Source organism: Eptatretus burgeri, chromosome 14 (genome assembly GCF_056783735.1).
Source record: "Eptatretus burgeri isolate ZD-2024b chromosome 14, Ebu_testis_v1, whole genome shotgun sequence".
Taxonomy (NCBI): domain Eukaryota; kingdom Metazoa; phylum Chordata; class Myxini; order Myxiniformes; family Myxinidae; genus Eptatretus; species Eptatretus burgeri.
The window spans coordinates 68,342,180-68,358,779 of record NC_140974.1 but is presented as its reverse complement, the minus strand read 5'-3'; the positions used below and the strand labels follow the sequence as shown (position 1 = coordinate 68,358,779).

At 39.0% G+C, this 16,600-nt stretch overlaps 1 protein-coding gene across 1 annotated transcript in view; it reads left to right on the top strand.

Annotated features, from left to right (window-relative positions):
- LOC147013525 (serine/threonine-protein kinase BRSK2-like) overlaps nt 1-16,600 on the top strand; it is a 102,485-nt gene that overhangs the window by 26,955 nt on the left and 58,930 nt on the right. The window contains exons 10-12 of the mRNA XM_085855389.1: nt 13,268-13,432; nt 13,675-13,772; nt 14,199-14,346. Coding sequence (XP_085711515.1) covers nt 13,268-13,432; nt 13,675-13,772; nt 14,199-14,346 — 411 coding nt within the window. The remainder of the gene's footprint in view (nt 1-13,267; nt 13,433-13,674; nt 13,773-14,198; nt 14,347-16,600) is intronic.

Sequence of the window (16,600 nt, the reverse complement as noted above, 5' to 3'; positions counted from 1 at the left end):
ACCCAACGACTTTTAAACGGTACCATTCAGCTATTTTCATTGTTTACAATGAACGATTTAAATTGCTGTCACTCGCCTTTGTTTTTTGACGCTGGGGTTTGGAAATTTGAAGCGTTTCTTCTGAACGTGTTAAAACGCTCAAACTCGACTATTTTAAATAGACGCTGCCGATGGACAATTGGAATCATAGCCAAGCTAGACATCGAAGTGTGAACATCCTCGTCATGCCGAAGAAAAGTTTGAAGAATGCTGCAAATAAGTGTCCTGGCCGTGGCCGTGGACGCTGACGCAAGGACGATCCATTATACCGACGTCTTTCAGCCTATGAGTAACTTAAAAGTAACGTCTGTCGATGTGTGGCAACGATCGCGTAACGTGCCAACAACACGTTAATCATAGGTTAGAAATAAGTTTCGGGTAAGCTAAACATTACCTCGGCGTGTCTCAACTTATGATTAACTTACAAGTAGCATGTGTTGATGTCTGTCAATGATCGCAGACCGTGCATACAACTTGTGGCCAGCGTAGCGGAACGTGTGAGTCATACGCCGGCATACGTCGTGAAATTTCAAGCATGAAAAAATTTGAGGACAACCAAAAAGTACAACGTTTAAAGCCAACGTACAACGACATATGGCAGTGTTTTTCAGCGTGCTCTCAATATTATCAAAACTTACCCATAACGTATTCAACGTGTGCCAGCGTTTTAGAAAAAAAATTCAAAAATCTGCATACGTTGGCTAAAACGTCAAGGTGTGACTGGGCCTTAAGAGAAAAAGGGGTGTCGGACATCAGTTTAGAGGAGATTGGATAATTGATACTCTAATGGGTATCGGTTCAACTATTCTTAAACATAAAGACCGAATTGGTTCAACTGTTTCTGCTGTGGGCAATATTGCAGGTGCTGTAAAAGATGCCCAAAAAAAAAAGATGTAAAATAAAAGATGCCCAAAAGGAATCTCATAAATTACAAGCAATGAAAGAAATTAAGAAAGGCAAAACTCAGTTGTACCCCCAAGAACGACAGAAAATAATTCAAATACTTGGGTCAGGGTTTCAAAAGTTTTAACATCTTTTTCCTAAATAAATACAAGTATGGAAGCAATTGATAGTATCTATGATTTGGATGATACTATTATCATCTCAAACTCCACTAAAAAAGATTACTTCAAGGTAAATGCAATAACTGGAACAGACTGGAACGCAAATGGTACAAAAGGTTTTGAAATAAATAATCAACAAACTTCTTTGAATCTATCCGAAAGTTTCTTGTTGTGTAAATTTACATTGACTAAGGCTGGGAATAACACAAACGCTACACTCGTAAATGATTTCTTCTGGAAAATGTTTGATAGTGTTCGTTTGTACATTGGAACACAAGAAGTTGAAGCGGTTGATTATGTCTCTGCTGTATCTGAAATGATGAAATTTACACTATGTACATTCAGTGATAGAATGGGAAAGGGGGTTGTTGAAGGTTTTATTCCTGATATGTCAACGGGAACAACCACAGAACCTGGATATACTCAAAGGAAAGGAACGTATACTGATGATACAAAAGCAGTTAATAGTTTTACTGTTGCAGTTCCTCTTAAAGGTATCTTTGGATTTTGTGATCATGATAAAAGTTCTGTATGGTCTTAAAATTAGATTTCAACCAAAAGGAATGATGATGAAAATAGATTACTTTTTGGTGTTGCTCGTGCTTTTGGTGATCAGAATAAATTTGTAATTGATGGAATAAGTTGGTATATCAGTGAATATACTCCTAATCTTAAAACAGAAGAGATGTTGAACAGAAGACTTAATTCAAAGAAACCACTCATTGTATCATACCTCAAAAGAAGATGTCAACACGTTAAACTAAATCAAACCACTTACACGTGGAATTTTGGTGTTCTGGAAGGAAAGCCACGATATCTGTGGATCATTTAAAAAAAAAAACCAGATGGTGATACTGCGACTGATAAGAATAATGCATTGAGTGATAATGCAAAGGTGAAACAACTTCGTGTTTCTCTGGATGGAACATTTTATCCACGAGATAGATTGGAAATTAATTGGGAAAAAAATGATTTTGCTGAAGCATACAAGTCTTACCAAAAGGTGTGTGAAAGTAATGGAAATAAAGAACCTATTTTGGATATGACAACATTTAAAAGTTTGTATACAATCTATGCGTTTGACCTCAGTGCTCAAAAGGAAACTATAAAGTCTAATTGAGTGGATACTTATACATTGAAAGAGGAGAGAGTGAAGAAGTTGATACATATTGTTTGCTTTTGGAAGAAACAGAATTGCATATTAATACAGATAATGGTGTTATGATTAGTCTCACGGAATTTTTTGTTAAATAAATGAGTGGTAAAGTACCAACTGGGGTATATGTTAATCAAATCAATCTTCATAAACTATCATCTTGTGTTCAAAATCAAAAGCCTTGTACGATTAACGTTAATACAATTCAGAGAAAAGGAGCAGTAAGAATTGATGTTTTGCTCACAAGAGAACAGGTTAAAATCTTGAACGATACTGGCTCACTTAAAATTAAAAGGAAAAAACCAATGTTGAAAAAATATTCTATAAGAGAGACGAGTGGAGGATTTCTCCCATTTCTAATTCCTTTATTTGCTGGTTTAAGTGCGGTTGGAGCATTCACGGGTGGTATTTCAACGGTGGTGGAAACTGCCAACGAAAGGAAGGCTCAACTCCGGGCTCAAAAATAATTGGAAAGACATAACAAAGAGTTGGAGAAATAAATTAGTGGAAGTGGTGTAATTGTAGATTTTGCTGAAAAACTTGAAGGTCTGCCTGATAAAGCGAGATTGTTAGTTGGAGATATGCTTTCTTCTATCGCACAAGCAGGTGTAAAATTAACTAAAAGGGGTAATGGATTATATCTTTCTTATAAATAAATGAGCATTGATGAGTGGTTTAAAGAATTTGGAAAGAATACAACATCAATTTTGCAACTTGTCAAATATTGTAAGAAATTAAAAATTCATAATGTGGTTATTTGTATGAGAGATGAATTAACAAACGTGCCTAAACATACAAAGAATATTATTATGAACTGAGAAGGTAATAATGGGAACGGTTCTCATTGGGTTTGTGTTTTTAATAGTCAAGATAAATATTATTTTGATAGTTTCGGTCTTCCATCACCTGTTGAAGTCATAAAATTCTTACAGAATGGTGTTTATCAAACATTTCAAGTCCAAGAATTAAATTCCAAGTGTTGTGGTCAATTATGTCTATATGTGTTGTTTCAACTCAACAAAAATAAAAAATTTTAATGACATTATTTTTAATCTAATATAAATGACTTATGTTGGTCAAGATGGTTCTATCTTTGGTGTATCCCAATAACTGGATATTGATTTATCAAGTTATTACACAAAGGCACAGGCTGAGCAACAGAAATATAATATAACAAAAAATATTAATACGAAAAATGCTCATAAGTTAAAAAAAATTATCCAAGCCCGACTGACGCGAATGACTTGGTGAGATTAAGTGATTTATCACAATACATATATATATATATATATATATATATATATATATATATATATATATATATATATATATATATCCTTAAATAAAACGGCCGTGTATTCCAAAGATACAGAAGTGTTGATTTTATCTCCAGGTCATACAGAATTCACAGTTCAAATTAAAAGAAATTTTTATAAAGAAGGGCGTATCGGTTGTATGAGACTAGAACAATGGGTGTATGATATGAATGATTTAGGGTATAATTGGTCATTTAAAATTGACCTAGAAGACCTGGAACAATTAAATCAGTCTCGTAAGGAAGAATATTATCTACTTGGTATTGAGAATGAGTATTGTGGAAGCACGATTAGTAAACAACAAATAAAATAATTTAATTAGGGTAAATATAATAATGGTTTTGCCCTAGTTTATATCATGAAAACAGAAAAAAAACAGGATTATATATAATAAGTAAGGAAATACAAAATGATTTAACTATGGGAAGATGAGGAGGTGTTTCGTGTCATAATATTATTCTGTGATATATTTCTAATACATAAATGACAGCAAGAAGGCTTCAAGAAAATTATAATTTCTGTGTCCAAGCATACCTTGAATAAAAGGGTATTTGGTATTTTAATAAATATGTTCTACAACATAAGAATGAGGCATTTTCAATAAAAGATTGGCATTATGCTGATGTTGATAATCTGACAACTTTAGATTTAATTAGAATGTTAAATAATGAAAAAATTATAAAGTTAAGAAAACGTAAGGCTCTTTTAGAAATTCAAAATAAATTTTATTGGTTTCCTGTTGTAAAAAAAAATATTTTGGATACAGGAATAACAAGAAATCCTGATGAATATATGTATAATATTCTATGGGGTGTAAGCAATTCAATGATCGTGAGGGATGAGGAAGGAGTTGAAAAGAGAGAAGGAGGAGAGGGAGAAGAGAGAGAAGAGAGAGAAGGAGGAGAGGGAGGAAAGAGCGATAATAAATATATATGAAAATATGGAAACCAGTGTGATTAAAAAAAGATTGGAGGTATTACAGAAAATAAATAAATCTCAACGTACTGAGGAGGAAAACAAAGAATTGACCAGTCTATTAGCAATATTTTCAACAAGACTATTGACATCGTTTTCAAGGACAAGATATTGACTTTAATTAAAGTTTTTCATTTTTTTCTTCAAAAAATGGAGGAGAGAGTGAAGGCATTTGTAAGGATTCTTTATGTTTTAAAAATTAAGATTCAAATATACATGTTGGAAACTAAAAAGGTTTTCGTACTGTCAGAATTTTTCTCATAAATAAATGAGTTATTGTCTCAAATGTAAAAAGAAAACTAATACCAAAAAATTTCATGTTTTAAAAGTAAAAATAACAGGGTTATACAAAAACGTATATGTTTGGTGTGTGGTTCAAAAAAAAAAATCAATTTATCTCCAAACACAAACTCGGAGGAGATATACAAAAGTTTTTATCAGGAAGTAAATTTACAACTACTGGAATACCAGGGGAATTACATCTACCAGGGTATTCTTTCTGTGGTCCAGGCACAAACTGGGATAAAAGATTAGATGAGGCAGACAATCCTAAATCATGGAGTAAGCCCATCAATAGGGTTGATGAAGTGTGCATGAGACACGATATTGATTATGGGAATACCACAACTTTGGAAGAAAAGCATGAAGCCGATAGAGAAATGATGTATAATTTGTCTCTGATACAAAATCCAACCTTGAGAGAAAAAGTTGATAGGTTCATCGTGAAGATGATGATCAGTGCTAAATTGAAACTTGGACTTGGAAATTCAAAAAACTAATAGGCTCTAATGATGTCATTAAGATTGAAGAGCCATTAGCTGATGAATTATATAAACCAATATTCACAAAGTTTCAGAGAAGGAAGGTTTATTCCAAGGAAGTTTATTATATCTGGTCCGCTGATTTGATTGAACTCATTAGTGATAAGGGGTACAAGTATGCTTTAACCGTTATTGATTTGAGGAGTAGATATGCGTGGGTTGTCCCTTTAAAAAACAAAACAGGTAATACTCTTATGTTTGCCTTTCAACAGATATTTAATAAAAGTAAGAGAAAACCGAAAAAATTGTGGACTGATGAGGGTAGAGAGTTTTATAACAAGACATTTCTGAATTTTCTAAAAAATAACTATTACATTATACAGTACCTTTAATAAAGGAAAAGCCGTTGTTATTGAACGTTTTAATAGTACCTTAAAAGAGAGACTATATAAAAAATTCACACAACTCTGTTCACAACAATGGTCGTCTTTTATTCAGGATATTGTGGATAAGTATAATGACACGATTCACACGTCAACGAATATGAAACCATCAGAAACATTTACAAAATTAAAATATGAAAAAGAGATTAATGTCAGAAAACCTAAGTTCAAAGTTGGTGATATAGTCAGAATATATAGATGGAAATCTCATTTTGAAAAGGGTTATACAAAGCGGTAGACAAATGAACTTTTTAAAATTGTTGATGTGATAGATACAGTTGCTTGGACTTATAAAGTATATGATTTCGAAGGGGAAGAGATTTTAGGTTCATTTTATTCACAGGAATTACAAAAGACAAAATTAAGCAGATAATACCCATGGGAGCAATGGGTTGGCGCTTCACACCCCCTACTATACACCGTTGTGGACACTCGAGGGCCAAGTCCGAGGTGTATAACAGGTGGCATCTGCCGTATATAATGCGTGTCAAGGGGGGACGTTCTTAGATCTGTGAACCCAAAATACAGAATCCTCAACTGAATAGTCAAGGCTTAACTTTTGTTTGTTGATGTGTGTGTGTGTGTGTGTGTGTGTGTGTGTGTGTGTGTGTGTGTGTGTGTGTGTGTGTGTGTGTGTGTCCTCCCCCCCAACCCTCACATTCAAAATCTCAACCCCAACCCTCACATTCAAAATCTCAACCCCATCCCTCATTCAAAATCTCAACCCCAACCCTCACATTCAAAATCTCAACCCCATCCCTCATTCAAAATCTCAACCCCAACCCTCACATTCAAAATCTCAACCCCCAACCCTCACATTCAAAATCTCAACCCCAACCCTCACATTCAAAATCTCAACCCCATCCCTCATTCAAAATCTCAACCCCAACCCTCACATTCAAAATCTCAACCCCAACCCTCATTCAAAATCTCAACCCCAACCTTCACATTCAAAATCTCAACCCCCCACCCCAACCTTCAGATTCAAAATCCCAACTGCCACCCCCAACCCTCACATTCAAAATCTCAACCCCAACCCTCGCCCAACACAATGTCTTTTTTTTTCAATACGTATTTCAACAATATATATTTTTTTATGTTTTTTTTTTTTTTTCTCTTCTTCCAATTCTGTCTTTTAAGACTTTCAGGTTTGATGAAGTAGAAAGGTAGAGTAAGAACCTTCCTGCACTTTCTTCCCAGAAATAACAATATATATTTTTAATGTTTTTTTCTCTTCTTCCAATTCTGTCTTTTAAGGCTTTCAGGTTTGATGAAGTAGAAAGGGGGAGTAAGAACCTTCCTGCACTTTCTTCCTAGAACTTCCTTGATATTGCTCTCATCAAGCACCATCAAACAAAGAACTACATCAATAGGTTTAGATCCCAAAGAGTGGTAGAAACCACATTTCAAGTCTCCAAAATAAACCCAACTTTCCAAGTTCCCAAGGTATAACCACATTCTTGTTGAGTTTCCAAGATATTTATCACATTGTGAGTTATCAAGCCAGAACCCACATTTCAGTTATCAAGCCAGAACCCCCACCCAGAACCCCAAGTCTCCAAAAATATAACCATATATCCAAGACTCCAAGGTAGAACCACAATTTCCAGAAATATTGTGGGTTTCGGTGATAGATCTCACATAGTATAACTGTGGGTCATCAAGGAAAACTCCATTTTTCCAATTTTTATGGGTTCCAGTGATAGATCTCACATAGTATAACTGTGGATCATCAAGGAAATCCCCATTTTTCAAAATATCTGAAATTTGTGAGTCTCCAAGGTAGGTTCCATATTTAGAACCATCTTGGCAGAACCCTTTTCCCGAGTCTCCAAGGTAGTTATTTAAACCATCAAGGCAGAACTCATTTACTGATTTTTTATTTTTTTTTAAATTTGTGAGTCTTCAAGGTAAAACTTGTATTCTGGCTCATCAAGGTATAACTTGTTCAGTGGGTATTGTCTTGATAACTCACAATGAGTACTATTGCTGTAAAACTCTTTTTTCAGGATTATGCTGGTCTCCAAGGTATAACTCTTTGGTTGGGCCATCAAGGTCAAGCTCGTTCTGTGGGTCTTGGTCGCTCACAAGGTCTTCAACCAAGCCAACAATTTCGCCCCAAGTTGTAGCAAAAGCAGTATTTTCAGATACAATTTCCTGTGAGAGAAAACAATAATGTATTAATTAAGTGATTTAATTATTAAATAAGTCTATGCTTCAATCAAACTCTGCATATAGGAAAATAAAATCTTCCCTCAATAGATAAGAGGTTTGAATCCAGTTCATCAACTTGAAGGTTTAGTTCCATACAAGTAGTAGAACTCCAAGGAACTTCAAAATCATCCCACTCAATGTCTTGCTCGTTCTGTGGGTGTTGGTTGCTCACAAGGTCTTCAACCAAGCCAACAATTTCACCCCAAGTTGTGGCAAAATCGTTATTTTCAGATACAATTTCCTGTGAGAGAAAATAATAATGTATTAATTAAGTGATTTAATTATTAAATGAGTCTATGCTTAAATCAAACTCTGAAAATAGGAAAATAAAAACTTACCTCAATAGATAAGAGGTTTGAATCCAGTTCATCAACTTGAAGGTTTAGTTCCATACAAGTAGTACAACTCCAAGGAACCCCAAAGTCAGCACAGCACTCCATTTTCAGTGAAAGTAAAAAAAAAATGTTTAAAATGGAATCTGGGCTTGAAGCTTTTATACAGAAAGACTGGTTTCCCTGGGCAACCCCAGGCAAGCCCAGGCAAGCCTTGTGAGTCAGATGTTGTAATGTTGTTTTGTACAGTCAGATGTTGTAATGTTGTTAGAATGGAGAATTTTTTTTTTAAATGGAGGATTCTTTGAAAATTCCCTGGGCAAGCCCAGGCAAGCCTTCGTTGGGAAATTTTTCAAAACCATAACATTCTAGAATATTCTAGTGAATTCTTTGTGAGTCGGAGATGAACTGGAAACGATGTGAGTTGGCAGGGCTTAGTAAAAGTGGGCGGGGTTTAGTAAAAGTGGGCGTGGCTTATAAAATACCTCATGAAAAGTGGGTGGGGCTTAGCAAAAGTGGGCGGGGCTTAAGGAAAGTGGGCGTGGCTTATGCAAATAACATTCTGATGCTCAGGAGGTAGTCAGACGAGAGCATTAAGAGAAGTTTATCATTTCATAATGACACAAAAGGGGTATCTTGAAAAATATAAAGATTCAAATGTTTGATATTAAAATATTTTAGATGGGGATTATTGTGCAAAGAAAATTAAACTATTGAAGGAATTTGAGAATGAACAAATCTTTATAGGTTCAATGAGTGAGCTAAACAATATGCATCGGTTATTTGAAAAAAGTGCTCCTAGGTTAAAAGGGGAGGATATTAAAATCTCCATTCACTTTCATGTTTTAAATATTTCTTTAGAATCACCTTTAACAAATCACAGTATATTCACCCGACGACTTTACGACTTGAGCAAATCTTTATAGGTTCAATGAGTGAGCGAAACAATATGCATTGGTTATTTTAAAAAAAAGTGCCCCTCAGTTAAAAGGGGAGACAAATAAATATACCTTGTGATAAAAAGAGGGTTTATTTTTTGGGGGAAAAAAATATGAATCGCTGAGAATTCCCATTCATTAACATGGGGGGAAAGTGAGCCAGAATCAGTATATTCACCCTACTATTGTTTTTTTTCGAGATCAGGTTCAAGATGGCCGACCGGTGGCCATTTTGTTACTTAAATGTGCCCAAACCATTTCTCAGACATGCATGGTCCGATTTTGTTCAAACTTAGCACAAGCACAGCACACGATGGCATGCACGTGCAAGTAACTTTATTTTGCGATTTGATAAAAAAATGGTTGACTGGTAGACTGGCGGCCATTTTAGTTGTGCATAAATACTGTACGGGCTTGCCCTTTAACTCCATACAGAAAAATCACTAAATCAACGAAGGCTATGACATTTTATGTATTTTTTACTTGTTTAAATTGAATTATAAACTTGAACACTGTAAAACACAAATCGCCTTCATAATACTTCCAAGAACCTCCAGTTTTGCAGTAGTTGGACATGTTTTATGGGGTGGTGTGTGTAAAAGGAGCTGTCTAGTGCAGCTCCTGGGAAGTGGGCATGGCATGCGAGAGGGTGCAGTATCGGGGTGAAGACGAGGCTGTCGATATGGCTATTGTACTATGCTGATTGATGCTGCGTTCTATAATGATCAATAAAGCCTCCATCTCCTGAACTGAAACTCAGTCATCTTATTCCAGTGTATAAGGGTGGTGTGCAAGACTGCGTTAGTCACGCTAAACTTCTGGATTTTTGTTAACGATCTTTAAAATCATTATTTTAATAAAGTCGAATTAATATTGAACACTGCGTGGGGTATCGTGTTCTACAAACTCTCTAGTTATGTTTCATTTTTTAACACCCCCCCCCCCCCTTAAACTTTCTCTCAAAATAAAGGAAGCTTTTGACTTTTTCTTTACCTTTCCCCACTCTGCTTTACCCAGGTCAACTCTACCACACAAAATTTTGCCTCATTGTACCCCCTCTTTGTTTTTTCTCTCCAAGATAGAGGCTTCTGGGAGTGCAAGGTGATGAAGGCAATGAACTAGCAGTAGGGCAGTGCAGCATCTCTTGGACACTAAGTAAGGAAAAGAACAATGATTGAAGACAGAGGAGGGAAGGAAACACTGAAACCTGCAAGTAAGATGGTTGGGTTACAAAGTGTTAATGGGGGTAATAAAGATTGTAAGGATGAGGGATGACGTGAGATGGTGGTGCGCCACCTGCTTGAAACATTGGGGGAGGGAGGGGGGGAGAGTGGGATAGCACAACCTTTTTAAGATGGTTCTACACATGGGAGAAGTGAGGAAGAAAAGAGTTGAGGTGTGCAGTCAGCCTGCATTATTGAAATTTAATCCGGAGTGTGTTACTGGAATAACGAGTACATCCTGGAGTTGTTGGGGAGTCTCGGAGAGCTGAGAGAGCAGAGGGAGGCAAACCAGAAGACAGGTGGTGAAAACGGAGGTATGCTTAGCATGGGTGGGGACCAACCTGCCTGCAATGCAAACCTTGTGCTTTGGCCTCATGATGGGCATTCAAAACATTTTGAGAGCTTTCGATGTCATAGAATCTCGGAGAGATCTGTGATGCTGAGGCCTCATCCTTAGGGGAGAGAAGTATGTACATTACTCTGTTGAATGCATTGATTGCATGAGTGGTGGAAGGCAGAAATTCAGATGGCCTTGCGTGCCACAGGAAGGTAGTTTGGCAAGCAAAGCAGGATACAGTACCAGACTGTGCCGAATGTCTGAGATAAGTCCAGTGAAATTGTTCTAATCTCTTGTTTGAAATGTAGGGCCTCGAACCATTTATGAGGGAGGAGCAGCAGCCTGTCGAGTGTTGAGTGATCAGGACAACATCCAAACGTTTGGTCAGAGTTCAGGCTATTTGAAAACAGGAAAGACCTGACATTGGTAGCAATGATGGATTCCATGACTTTTCCTTTAATGGGAAGTAAGCTCACTGGTCTGTAGTTGATAGGATAAGTTTTCTTGTGGGTGGGAATGATGTTTGCTGACTTCCAAGCAAATGGGGGCAGCCAAAGGAGGACAGGCTAAATAAAGTAGACAAGGGTGAAGCAAGAGGAGGATTTCAGCAGCAGAACTGTTAACAAAGTTTTTTTAAATGTAGGTAGGGAACAAGATATTGTTGTGGGAACATTGTTAGAGGGTAACGGGTGTAAAATGGACCAGTTATACTATTCATACATGTTCAGCATAAGTGTGTGGTTTATGTGTGAAAATGAAAGAGCATGTTTCATCGTATGTTTAGGAGATGATAACTGTGACCCTTCGCCACAGTAATGTGTCTCCAAGCTTCGCCACCATTCCTCCTCATCAAGTCTTTCACGCATTCTTGCCGTAATCTATGTTTGTTTTAATAACCATTTCCACCAGCTCCGAATGCTCCCAGCAAGTGTCTCCTCACTCCCCCCCTCCACCTCCCACTCACACCTCCCTTCCCTGAGGATGGCAAAGACAACACCTTGTGACCATGCTCAAAGTTAAGAACTACAGCCGAGCTGATAACCGCTGGTTCTGCTTGAAACCGCTCACAACAGTAGGCGTGACCAGAGGCTCTGAGAAGCCAGCAGAAAACCAATGATGGCACATCACGAGGGAAGAAAAGTCAATGGGCAGGGACAGATCAAGACAGTTGGTACAGAGAAATTCAGGGGTGATGAGCTTGAGGGTTGAGGAGCTCAAAAGATGTAGAGCAGAGAGCAGGATAGTGTTGAGAGATGTCCCGTGGGATTCAGTGAGTGGACGTGGCAGACCCAGAGAGAGATGGGACTCAACAACACCAAACAAGTGTGCATGCCGAGAGACTACGGGGCCTGAATGTGCCGCAGTAGATACAGTACATCTCTCTTTCCAGCCAAAAGCCTCACCATCTCGCTCTCCATCACCCCCAATCAATCCTGAACCCTTGCAGGCATCGTGTGCAGATCAGGTTTTTTTCTTTCATTGTCTTGTGACCTTGTGCTTTCTCAATCCTCGTGGTGTGAATGATTTATAATAATGTGTCAGCTGCCGAGATATCGTAGGCATGTGGGATTTGGATAATAACGAAGAATATTGTGATACGTGTGCCATCTCCTTGTTCTCCCCATCCCTCTTTGTTTTTGAATATTTATTGAACCCTTTTCTCACCACTGGAGTTTCTGCCTGATGCACGGTTCACAATTTGGCAATTATAGCTGCGGTGAGAGTTAAACCTATGTTTTTGAAAATTGGGAGGTTGTGAAATCATTAGGTGGTTGTGAAATTGCGGTATGTTTCCCCGGCGTACATCGCTCGCTTCCAAATCCTATTCTAAATGGGGAAATTACTGTAGTTAGAGGTTTTGTATGTCGGAAACCGAAGAAAAGATCTGTTCACCTTTCCCGGTGGACAGCTTACGATCTCTGGGGACAACCCATCCCGAAATTGGTGATCGTCGAGGTGGAAGATTTGACCACGTGTCCACCTCACGGTCCACTGTAACAATATTAAAGTGCACCTTCACGGCTCCAGCTGCATTCTGTGAAAGGCACCGAACCACTCACTGCTAAAATTAGTGTTGGCTGTTTCATTCCTACCTGCAGCAGTGGGTGGTTCTGTGTCTTTCACAGATATTAACGAAATCCAGAAATTGCAATTTAAGTTTTTATGATCCCAAAAATGGCCAATAGTTTTGCGGCACCCCCAAGATAATGCAAGTCTTCCTTAATTATCTCTCCCTTTTCGCATTCGCTGTTTTACCCAGCTCAACTCAGTTGTCCGGTACTTACCAACTCCAAGTCTGCTTCATCCTCATACCCTTGCCTTTCTTTCCAGCTCTACATTTTCTGACTGCAATCTTCCATCTTGCTGTACCTCATCCTCTTCATTACCCTTTGATTTTGTCTGTGAGCTTACAAGGTCAGATGTTACCATGGGTGATGAGATTCTTCTGTCTTCCCATGTTTGGTGCAGTGGTGGCCGTAACGAGGCAGATGTTTCGAGAGTTGCTCCGCGTGTCATAACTCCTCACCCTTTGGCTGGTGCTGAGGAACTCGATCCAGATGTGCTGGAATTAATGCACAGTCTTGGTTGCTTCCAGGATCGCCCACTCTTGCACCACCAGCTCCTCTGTGACAGGTACCTACACAAAATAACAATAATAATAATAGTTTGATTATTATACAGGTTTAATGGAGGAGCTTTCATGAACCATCGTCTATCCCCTTGCTTGAGGACATTATGAAGTAAGAAATGATTGCGTCAATCATTACTGGAGTAATGAGTGCCTGCTCAACATTGAGCCATTCTTCCAGGTTATTGTTCAGGGCACATCGACATACAAGTCAAACAACTTGCTCGCAATTTCCTTTGTCTTTCAGGGATACTCAGGAGAAAACCATCTATTTCCTGCTTTTAGATCGGAAGGAGAGGCACCCAAGCTACGAGGATGAAATACCAACTCCCAGACACGATGCTGGTGGGACTCGGGGAAATGGGGAAGGAGGGCGATGGTAGGATAGCGGTGGTAACATTTGTGGTTACAGTGATGACTGCAGAAACCTTTTCTTTGGGTCAAGGCAGTTCTATTTATGAGAGACAATTTGGAACATGCCCATATCTATGGATGTGGAATAAATCGACTTTCAATACATTGACAACATACTGGTTGGTAGATTTTCTTGCATACAGCAAAAAAGAACAAAGGATCCTTAATTTCAGAAAGTTTTACTTTTGTCTTGCTTTAAGGAATGCAGTACAATAGAAAGGAGAGCAAAATTGAGTATTCCTGACAATATGTATAAAAATTTATTTTAACTAGTCATGTGCAACTGCTGATGGTTGTTTAGCATTCTTTGTTGGTGGTGACCTGCTGTGTTCTCTTCCAATCTTTAACTCATCACAGATCCACCGAGGAAGCGTGTTGACTCACCCTTGCTTGGCCGACATGGGAAGCAGAGGCCAGAGAGGAAGTCCCTAGAGGCACTTACGGTCACAGAAGGAGGATCTCCTGGATCTACCCGTAGAGCACCAGACAACCCTCCACATGGCAGGTGAGACTGATTTATACTCCATCGCTATACAGCTGGCTCTAAGAGTTTGATCACATTTAATGTTTTAGGCCATACTTTGTCCTTCATCTATCCATTCCAACATACAAAATATACTTTAAAGGTTTATTACTGTTGTGTCCTTGGTGGATTAACACCGACCTGGACAGATAGCCGAGCGGTTTTCCTTGGAGACGAACAGCCGAGATCCTTGGAGATTTCGGCACGCGCGGGACGGAAGGCGGGGGAGCACGTACCAGAAAGGAGGCACAGGGGTTTATCCTGGAACCCACAATGACAAACAAACACAAGTGAATTCCACAACTGATGGTTTAATGAACATAAAATCAACGAGTTATAATGAAAATAAATCAAAACGTAATAATGAAAATAAATCAAAGCATGAGGTAATGAAACGTGCAGTGAAACGAAATCCTAATTTGAGACGTCTCCACTTCGTCTCCAAAACAGACAAAGGGAAAGGTAAAAAAAAAAAAATCCCCCATTTATGCTGGGGCTCAGCTTGTATGCCTGATGTTGGCTTACTGGTGAGGGTGGTGGGCTTGTGATCCGAGGATCCTGAGTTCAAATCCCACTCGGCTGATGAATTAACACCAGGTGGGGTTGACTCTGCCTGTCATCCTTGCGAGGTCTGCAGAATGAGTGCCAGCTTGCTGGTATCCTGTGTCGGAGTGGCGATCCATCCAGAATTGTGCCCAATAGCCAAGGAGACTGATTAGGCAGCACCAACGCTCTGCACAGAGTATGGTCCTAATGGATGGATGGACTCCGCTTGTGTCCAGAGATGACCTTTAGGAGCCTCAGTCATTGAACCTCGAAGCCACTGCACAAGAAATGCACAGCAAAATGTCGCCAAGTTGCTCCTTGTGGTCACGTACGTGAGGTACTTCGCATAGATGGTCTTCACCACCAGGGCCCTCAACCCCCTCATACAGGTTGGTCTCATAATTGAGATTGCCACACCACTCCCTCTCAGCTCCAGATCCACATACACCAAATGGCGCCACCTTTCTCCTTGATCATACAACAAGGCGATTGCTGAGGCTCCGAGATAAGGCCAAGAGACGTGCTTCTCCTCAAAGCACTCAAACTCGCGACCCAGCCAAACAGTCAATGGCTAGCGTTTTGCTCCAGCACACAAGCAGATTCACACAACACGAACAACGAGAATGGCGCTGCTATTTCATCGTTCCAAGAGGAGCCAGAACATTTTTCCAACCGCCCTCTTGTCTCTCTAGCCCGTTCTCCCTCTTCTCTCTGGCCAGCCCCCTTTGACGTCACGCTGACCAATCATAAGCCTCAGGGGCATGGTTTTTGCCTGCTTGGAAATTTTTGGCTCTGTTGCTGTTGTTGTACGCATAAAAACGTGGTTACTTTTTATTTCCGGCTTTGTAAATGCAAAAACATAGGAAAAGGTCACAGGGGCAATCACATACTAGGAGAACTAGCCTCAAACCCTACCTAGTTAACACAGCACCACCCTCTTGTGCTGACATGTAACAATCCTAAGCTCATAGTTTTCCCTACTTCATTAAAATCAAAATGTCTCCTCCTCGTCCATAGACCATGCTATGCTACACAATCCTATCTTTACTATGAAATTCCTCAATCTACCCCACAAACATAACATTACCTTCGCCACTGAAGCTGGATGGAGGTTTTTATTTTTCACCCGTCTGTGAGCATGATATCTCAAAACGCTATGGACGGACTTGGACGAAACTTGGTGGACAGGTTGGGTGTGTGACAAGGACTAATTTATTCGATTTTGGTGAAGAGCCGGATCCAATAATTTTTTTAGTGATTCTTCACCATTGAGTGATGGTGCTAAAACAGATATATTGCATAATATCTCAAAAAGTTATGGACGGATTCGGACAAAACTTGGTGGATGAGTTGGTTAGTGACAAGAACAAGCCGATTTGATTTAAGTGAAGGTCCAGATCTAGATCCTGCTGACCAGTGGGATACAAAACGTAGACCTTTCATCCTGATGGTGGTATGTGCTTTTCAGAGTACCCTTCAAGTTATTCATTGTTTCGGTCTGCCTCTTGGCTCGTGATGCTTCATTTGCATCGTCCTCTGTCTCCTTTCTATAAACTGTTACTCCTGAAGTACAAGTCGCCCAATAAATCGGCCTTATCTTAAGCATGCACAAAGTGTTTCGGCTACTTTGATTAATCCCTGGAGGAGATAGAATTTGTTAAACATTTATTTTCCGAGACGAGCGGGATTT